At 45.7% G+C, this 9,577-nt stretch overlaps 1 protein-coding gene across 1 annotated transcript in view; it reads right to left on the reverse strand.

Moving 5' to 3' along the window:
• RET (ret proto-oncogene) overlaps positions 1-9,189 on the reverse strand; it is a gene marked incomplete at both ends in the record, with an annotated part of 117,502 nt that extends 108,313 nt beyond the window's left edge. The window contains one exon of the mRNA XM_083364185.1: positions 9,144-9,189. Within this exon, the coding sequence (XP_083220311.1) occupies positions 9,144-9,189 (46 nt within the window). The remainder of the gene's footprint in view (positions 1-9,143) is intronic.
• Positions 9,190-9,577: the final 388 nt, after the last annotated feature.

Genomic DNA, 9,577 nt, shown 5'->3' on the forward strand with positions numbered 1-9,577 from the left:
CCATTCCATTCTATTCTTATTCCATATTTCTATTCTATTCTATTCTATTCTATTCTATTCTATTCTATTCTATTCTATTCTATTCTATTCTATTCTATTCTATTCTACTCTACTCTACTCTACTCTACTCTACTCTACTCTACTCTACTCTACTCTACTCCACTCCACTCCACTCCACTCCATTCCATTCCATTCCATTCTTCTGTTTTCTATATTCCATGTTCTATTCATGTGCGTTGCCAGCGTTACCCACAATTTGACCCCATTGCTTCCTTGAAGGTCACACAGATAAATAAAACAGATGGAGCCAAAGATCACATCCCGGTGACCATTTTGACTTCAGGCATCCCAGAGTCACAGTTGTGCCTCATTCCCTTACACGTAGAAGGCTGAAAATCATAAAGGAGGATGTGCTAAACACACAGCTGCAGTTTCTTTCATTTTTACATCCGTGGCAAGCATTATAAAACAACTATTTTACAAGTGCACTCATCCCAGACTAGCGATTCAGCCTTGCAGAACCACACACTAAGATTATCCATCCAGCTTAGCCAAAGTGAGACTCGGGGAATCCTTTGAACTCTATCAGTCCCGAAGTTTTCGCACGCTTCACTGGTGATCTGGAATTTGGACGAGGTAGCCAAGGAGTCTGCAAAAGCCAAATATTTTTCTTCCAGTTCCCTAGAAAACTCCAAGGACAGACAGACAAAGGCACAAAGGTTGTCCCAGAGGTGCCCTTTTCAAGAGGCAACTGGACTTTCCTGTTTATCTTGGAAAACATTTCGCTTCTCATCCAAGAAGCTTCTTCAGAGCTGAAGAAGCTTCTTCAGAGCTGAAGAAGCTTCCTGGATGAGAAGCGAACCATTTTGGAAGACAAATCAACAACAAGAAAGGACCATTGCCTCATGAAAAAGCACCTCTGGGACAACCATGACCTGGATGACTGGGAATCTCCATAGACCTTCAGTGACACAAAGGTTTGTGACTGACTGTGGCGGTTTCTAAGCGCGATTTTCATCAGCGCTCTTTAATCGAGATGATTTGGACCAAGATGCTTAACTGCGCTGTGCTGTCTGAGCTTGGTTCTTTCTTTGCAGATGTTTCATTCTGTAAGTAACATCTGTATTGGTGAGAGGGTGGGGGTGGGGTTTGCACTTTGTTTATGTAGAGTGGTTTGCCCTGACAGTCTTGGTGGGAGAGTGATTTTTTTTCTTGGTAATTCCTTAATTAAGTTGTGGTTCACTGCTTGTTTGCCTGAGTTAGTTGTTCCTTGATTAAGCTATTAGTTTTGCTTTGTCTGGTGGTACTCCCTGCCTCTCTGGGTGCTGATTTGCTGCCCAGGAGGTATTCTGATCTTTTCGTTTCCTTTTTAGGTTTTTTAAGGAATTTTTTTCAATGCCGTGTAAATGTTGTTCATCTCTATGTGCCCGTTGATGGCTGAGTGTTGAATGTAAATATTAAATTAATACAGCGTAAATATTCCGGCACTGACTCTCCCAGGGATAAGAAATTTAGGAAATATTTGAAGATGCATGTAGAATCTACTGGAGATTTGGTTGAAAAAAAAGATGGGTATTGTTTCATGTTTCACATACACATTAATCCTATTACATTTTCTGTGACTTCTGAATGAAATCAAAAATAAGCCAAACCTGTTTTTTTTTACCCTTCTTTCTGAACTATGTACAAATCTGTTGGCCTTTTACGTGTCTCTACATTATACAACTCTTTTGTGGTGAAATATGTTTTCCTAATTTTTCAATCATAAATTGAACTTCCCTCTGAACCACGCGGTGGTTCAGTGGGTTAGGACGCTGAGCTTGTCGATCAGAAGGTCGGCAGTTTGGCGGGTCGAATCCCGAGTGCCGCATAACAGAGTGAGCGCCTGTTACTCGTCCCAGCTTCTGCCAACCTAGCAGTTCGAAAGCACGTAAAAAATGCAAGTACAAAAATAGGGACCACTACGGTGGGAAAGTAACAGCGTTCTGTGTGCCTTTGGCGGCTAGTCATGCTGGCCACATGACCACGGAGACGTCCTCGGACAAGCGCTGACTCTTCGGCTTTGAAACGGAGATGAGCACCGGCCCCTAGAGTCGGAAACGACTAGCACGCATGTGCGGGGGAACCTTTACCTTTACCTTTACCTCTCCAAACAATTTAAATCCACACGGTAAAATTATTAATCAATCCTTCCGAAACTTTGCAGATTTCCTAGATAAGAGTTCCTTTTATATCCACTGCTAGTTTCATAACAATTACATTAGCTTCAAAAGAGAAATAACTACGGGCGAAAAGAAATAACATCTTTACAAAGAACCCTGTAAACATGGTTGTTGTTTTTTCTTCCATAACATATGAACCTCACGTTTGGCAGCCAATCTGCTCTTTCAGACGGTCCAGATTTCATCCAGTTCATCATCAAAATAAAATATTATTCTGAGTTTCATTCTACATAAGACAGATCTCATGAACTCAATTTACTCAAGGCACTCAATTTTGGCCCAGTGGTTTCATAGTTTCAAACTAAGGGTTTTTTTCAAGCCACCATCAGATAAAAGTCCTAATGGAAACTTGGGAGTTGACGTACACTGCATGCCGTCCTTGAATTACGACCACAATGGAGACCAAAATTTATGTTGCTCCATGAAAATGTGTCGAGTCTTTCCCTGTTTTAATGACTTTTCTTGCCCACCTCCCAGGACACTGTAACCGTCATAAGTATGACTCAGCTGCCAAGCGTCTGAATTTTGATCCTCTGAGCGTGGGGATTCTGCAACAGTCGTCGATGCTAAAAAATGAACTATCATAAGTCGAGGACTGCTTGTATTCATAAACACGGGTTGGTTTCTGTACATTTTTTTTCTCATTTATCTTATGACTTTCTAAATGTGGCTAAAGAGCCGGCAAACCTGCATCACTCCAAAAAAACCCACCCCAAAACACCTTTCTTCCAATGGTTGAGTTAAAAACCAAATTTTCAGTAAGCCTCAATGAAGGCATGCCTCTGAAAGCAGAGATACAACGGGGCTGTGTCTCCTTAAGCATCTGCAACTTTGTTGGATCAAAACTGTAAAATCACATTCAGCGTCAAGGACTGCTATCTTTTTTGGCTTCAGCCTCAAAAGGAAGGGAAGGTAAGATCCTTCAGAAGTTGTGGGTGCTTCATCACTCCAGGCATTTAAGAAGAGACTGGACAGCCATTTGTCTGAAATGGTCGAGTTTCCTGCCTGAGCAGGGGGTTGGACTAGATGACCTCCAAGGTCCCTTCCAGCTCTATTCTGATTGATTCATTGATCCCATAAGTTTAAAAAAAAAAGAGAGAGAGAGATTTGGGGCAAAATGAAGTGAGAAACCAAGTTGTTGTTGTTGTTAGTTGCGAAGTCGTGTCTGGCCCATCATCGCGACCCTATGGACAACGTTCCTCCAGGCCTTCCTGTCCTCTACCATCTTCTGGAGTCCATTTAAGCTCACGCCTGCTGCTTCAGTGACTCCATCCAGCCACCTCATTCTCTGTCGTCCCCTTCTTCTCTTGCCCTCCACCTTTCCCAGCATTAGGCTCTTCTCCAGTGAGTCCTTCCTTCTCATTAGGTGGCCAAAGTATTTGAGTTTCAACTTCAGGATCTGGCCTTCTAAAGAGCAGTCAGGGTTGATCTCCTCTAGGACTGACCGGTTGGATCGCCTTGCAGTCCAAGGGACTCGCAGGAGTCTTCTCCAGCACCAGAGTTCAAAGGCCTCCATTCTTTGGCGCTCAGCCTTTCTTACGGTCCAACTTTCACTGCCATACATTGCAATTGGGAAGACCATAGCTTTGACTATACACACTTTTGTTGACAGGGTGATGTCTCTGCTTTTTAGTGTGCTGTCTAGATTTGCCAAGAAACCAAGTAAGAACTTCTAACTCCTTCCAGAACAGGGGTCCCTGCAACCAGGCTGTGGAAGAAATGGGCGAGCACGCCCACAAAGCTCCACTCATGCGAACAGCGGGCAAGCGTGCAGATGAGCACCAAGTTCCACTCTCGTGAGCGGAGGACAATCGCGCTCACGTACCTGTCGCTCCATTTGTGCGAAGGGAGCTTCACGCACGGGCGCCCTCCCCTCGCGCAAGTGGACCTTCAGCTTCACGTGCATTTGTGCGCTGTTTGTGCAATAGGAACGTCACGCGCAAGCGCTCTCTGCTCCAGTGCCCTCTGCTCATATGAGCAGAGCTCTGTGCACGAGCGCATGTACCCTCAGCTCATAGGCAAGCTCTACTCGCGTGAGTGGAAGGCGCAAGGGCACCAACCACACAAACGGATCTATGTATGTGCACATGTGCCTGCTACTCCACACACACACACACACACATGTATGTGCCGGACCAGGCTGCCAAGCTGGAAAGGTTGGGGACCACTGTTTTAGAATATGTTTTAGAGCTGTGGTGGTGCAGTGGTTGGAATGTTACCTCCCGTTGGTAGGGCGCGCAACTTAGGCGTCCTCCTGGATACACGACTCAGTTTTGAAGATCATATAGGAGTTGTGGCCAGGGGGGCATTTGCCCGGGTTCGCCTGGTGCGCCAGTTGCACCCCTATCTGGACCGAGATGCTCTACATATGGTCACTCATACACTCGTTACCTCCTATATAGATTACTGCAATGCTCTCTACATGGGGCTGCCCTTGAAGACCACCCGGAGGCTCCAGCTGGTGCAGAATGCAGCCGCACGGGTTGTGATGGGAGTATCCCGATACTCCCATATTACACCCCTCCTGTGTGAGCTGCATTGGTTACCGGTTGCCCTCTGGGTGAGATTTAAGGTGCTGGTTCTTACCTATAAAGCCCTACATGGCTTAGGCCCGGGATACTTGCAGGACCATCTGCTACCGGGAACGACTTCCCATTGCCCAGTGCGCTCACACAGAGAGGGTCTCCTCAGGGTGCCGTCGGCCAGACAATGTCGGCTGGTGACCCCCAGGGGGAGGGCCTTCTCTGTGGGAGCGCCGGCCCTGTGGAATCAACTTCCCCTTGAGCTCCGGATGGCCCCGGATCTCCGGTCCTTTCGTCGCGGCCTTAAAACATTTCTCTTCCATCAGGCTGACCTGGACTGACGACAGGGATTTTTAAATAGAATATTTTTAATATTATATCATTGGGGCTTGTTAGTTTAATCTTTTTTAACATTTGCATTATTGTGTTTTATTGTTGTTAGCCGCCCTGAGTCCTTTGGGAGATAGGGTGGCATATAAGTGCCAAAAATAAATAAATAAATAAAATGTGGTACTGCAGGCTGACTCTGCCCACTGCCAACGGCTCAAGGTTGACTCAGCCTTCCATCCTTCTGAGGTCGGTAAAATGAGGACCGATATTGTTGGGGGTAAGAGGCTGACTCTGTAAACCGCTTAGAGAGGGCTGTAAAGCACTGGGAAGCGGTATATAAGTCTAAGGACTATAGCTAGCGCTATATGCTCAGTTCAGATCAACCGACTTTGCCTTTGGGTTGCCGTTGAATGAAACCATCTTGAACAGCCTGTAAGGAAATGAACAGAGATTCCTAAACGCTTCCTGCAGAGATGAAACTTTCTCAGTCACAAATTTATTATCTAAGAAATGCCTTAGGAGGAGAATCGGTTGTGGGCGCCCTCACAAAATGGCCCCCCGGGGGAGGGGGGGGCAATAAGCGCTTATAAAGCTCAGCTTTCCTAGAATCTTTCTGGACACTTGTCCTAATGTCTTCAGTTTACCTGGTTCCTTAGTCAGTAAAAATACAGGTAATGCTCAACTTGCGATCACCATGGGAACTGGAATCTCAGTCGCTAAACGATGCAGCCATTAAATGAGCCATCGTGTTACCCAAAATGCAATTTCGCTACACTGCGGGTCCTCGTTAAGCGAATCACACTCTTGCTACGCGAATCCGGCTTGTCGGAAGCCAGACAGGAAGGTCGCAAAATCGTGATCACATGATACGGCATCCGTCGTAAAGGCGAGCCGGAAGCTTGAGTGCCCAAATTGTGTGTGTGTGTTTGTGTGTGTGCATGCGCAATGGTCATGATGTCACACTTGGGTCATAAGTCACTTTCCCCAAGGCTGTTGCCCCTTTGAACCATTGTTAAATGCACGTCGTACAATGAGGACTACCTACGGTTCTGAACCAAGTCCTGCTCTGAACCAAATCTTTCCCCCTCTCGCCCCCACCCCCACCCCAGGTATTCTAACTTTACAGAAAAGTTTATGAGATGATGTGATGCCTTCGGCGAAGATGCCAGAGGATGGCGCCCTGCTTTGCCACGTGCCAGCTTCTCTTTTGTTTCTTAAGATTAAAAAATAATAATAATAATATTAATTGTTGAACAAATGTAAAAAAAAAAACAAAAAAAACATAATAATACGATTTTTGGGCTCAGGCTGAGCAAGCATCTTGGGATGTGGCTACTCCCCCCTGCCTTCCCCCCAAATCCTGGGATGCTGAGCGTCCCTTGGAGACAGGAAGTCAAACGATGTTCATAAAAGTTCAAAAGTGCAAACCCATCAAGCAAATATATGCACCCACGCTGCATTTTTTAATCCCCCCGCCCCGGTGCAACCTTCATGGCAGGCAATGCTACAGCACAGCTTTCGTTCCCTTCGGGGTGTGTGTGGGGGGGAAATATTCTCCAAATTTGTGTGCAAGAGGGTTTGTTGTTTCTCCCTCCCTCCATTCTACAATAAATGCAATCCTTCCTTCCTTTCCCTATCAAACCTGGAGCACCCACTTGTTCTCATATAAAAGCCACATCGCTGTGATTTCTACATCCGTCTCTTTCCCTTTTCCACCCCAGACTTTCAAAACCATTACAGATTATTGCAGGGAATGGTGTCTTCCCGGCATGAATGAGCCTCTGATCCATTTGCCGAACTGGATCACCCAATCCACGCCATTAAAAAACAACAACAACACACACACACAAAAACAACAGCCCTCAAAACATTTGCACTGCATATCAACTCTAATCAGAAAGGGCAATGCTCGGATTTAAAAAGTACTTTTGGAGCACAATTTACAAAGCAATCCTTTTTTGTGCATCAAAACAAAGGCTCTTGCAATCCCTACTCAGCCAATCGTTTGCACGCGTGCTGTGAAATAAATAAACCAGGATCAGTCCTGGTTAAGGAGACCCCCAGATCAAAGTGAAAGCAAAGAAACCAACCAACCGACCGCAAAAGACAATTGTTGCCAAATTTTAGAGAGACAGATATTCATCAAGGCAAGAAAGAGCCTGCCTCGTGGTTAAAACTGCAAAACATCGAAAAAGTAGGAAAGTCATTTTTTGTTTACTAAACAAACATCGCACAACTGAACAGAGCAAAAAAAAACAAACATTTTGAGATCTCACTTCAGTTTCTGCATTCAAGTTCTGCATTTCTCCGTATTCGGTTTAAGAGCTGCTGTCAAAGACATTGAAGACATTTAATATTCTGGACCAGAATATTAAAATTAAGACGAGGATTCAGAATGTATTATATTAAGGATACTTGGGAGGGAAGTATATTCATGACTGTGAACAGGTGTACCCAAAGTACAAATCGGTTGGGATATTATGATTAATAAAGTTAATTAAGAGAAGTAAATTGCCTCCTGTTATTCACTAACTTAGGTCTTCTACTGTCTGACATTAAAATGCAAGCCAGATTATACATCATAAGCAGAACAAAAAGCAAAAAGGAGAGACACCATTATCGTTTTATTTTTGTATTTTCATATATTATCATATAATTATAGTCCACGTGCCAGAAGGGTTCAGATTCTATACTTTGGCCAATCGGAGACACAAAAGGAACACGATCTATTTCACCTCGTAGTATTCCAGAAATAAATGGAGATTGGGAGATCCCTTTGTCTGAAAGACTGGGACAAAATTTGCGCAAAGTGGGGGGGGGGAAACAACAACAAGCCAGCACCAGTACTTCCAAAAATGAAATCCAACCTTCCTGTTAAACCTTTTAACTCCCGGCAATCTGAGCCAGGCTGAACAAATCGGGAAAAAAAAAGAATAATTTTCACCTAACAGGGGAAAGAAGAAGAAACAACCAGGCTAGCTTATCCAAGTTATCATCCCAAATCGGATGTTCGTTTGTTTGCCGAGTTCTTTTTAATGAATCGAACGAGATCGCCACTCCCAGAGACGGCAAGTGTTTTGGTGTGTTTTTTTTTTTAAATTTTATTTTCTACAACACCCCAATTCTGATTTATTCCTATAAACAGGGCTTTTTTTTGTCATAGAACGGAGTTCCGGCACCTTTTTTTGGATGGAACCTTGTAGGGTAGGCAAGGTGGGGTTGTATGACATGTGTGAGTTCCGGCACCTTTTTCTTTTGCAAAAAAAAGCCCTGCCTATATAAACATCAGGACGCTTTGGCAAAGGGTGCCAGATGGAAGGGAAAGCAGATAATGGATTTTTTTTTTCCTCTTCTTTTTCTGTTTGCCTTAGAAACAAAACCAGCTGCTGGTGGCATCATCTGCCTGGCCAGCCAATAACTTTTCATCTCCTCGGCTTCTATCAAACCTGAAGCCAATTTAATCCCATAATGGCAAGAGGGGCCAAAAAAAAAAAAGGAATATGTAGATAAAAGTTGTTTTGAAAGCCAGGAACTCACTCTAACTCCCCCTCCCCTTTCCCCCCCCCCAATGCACTTTGCTGGAAAACGACGACTTTACGGGGCCAGCATTTTCTTTGCAAACAGGGCAGTTAACCGTCCTTGGAGAGCCCAAACCGAGTAGAAATTAAGCCTTTTCCCCCCCCCCCCCAAAAAAAGAGATATCCTAAACTAAGTTCCTTGGGCTCACTCAGTGGGCGAGCTACCGTGGAGCATAAACCCCCCACCCAGGAAATATAGATAGATAGATAGATAGATAGATAGATAGATAGATAGATAGATAGATAGATAGATAGATAGATAGATAGATAGATGGAAAAATCCACGCAGGGACCACCTGCTCCAAAGGCGCACCTGGCACTTGTCGCGACTTCTTCAAAGTTCGGGGAACTTCGCGTGGGAGTTTCTCTCCGCGTGGGAATTTACCCGCGTGGGATCGGCTGAAAAAAAATAATCTCAAGCCTGTCTCCGCGGCTCCCGGTTCCCCCCCTTCACACACACACACACACGCGCGCGCAGACACGCATCTTACCTTCGCACACGACGGCGAGACTCAGGGCCCACCTGGCGAGCGGCATCTTCCCCGAGGGGCAGTAATCCGCCCGCTCTCCCGCGACCGGGTGGAGGAAAAAAAAGGGAAAACCCAAAAGTCGCGTGGCGGGGCCGTTTCCTTCTGCCCGTCCTAGGATCCCACTTGGAGCGGGGGTTGGGGTGGGGAGGAAGCCGGCGGCGCGACCCCTGCCTTGGCTGCTTCAATCCGGACGACCCATCCTCGGAGCAAGCTTCAAAAAAAAAAAAAACACGCGCGTCCGGCTGCTTGCTGGAGACGCGAGGGTTGCTGGTGGGGTCGTGTGAACGGCGGCCGGCTTCTCCCCTCGCGTCCGCGGCGAGGAAAGGGGGAACGTGTGGGGAGGGGGCGTAAGGAGCAGCCACCTGCCCCACAAGCGGGGAAGCGGAGCAGCCCCC

This window comes from Vipera ursinii (genome assembly GCF_947247035.1).
Source record: "Vipera ursinii genome assembly, chromosome: 5".
Lineage (NCBI taxonomy): Eukaryota > Metazoa > Chordata > Lepidosauria > Squamata > Viperidae > Vipera > Vipera ursinii.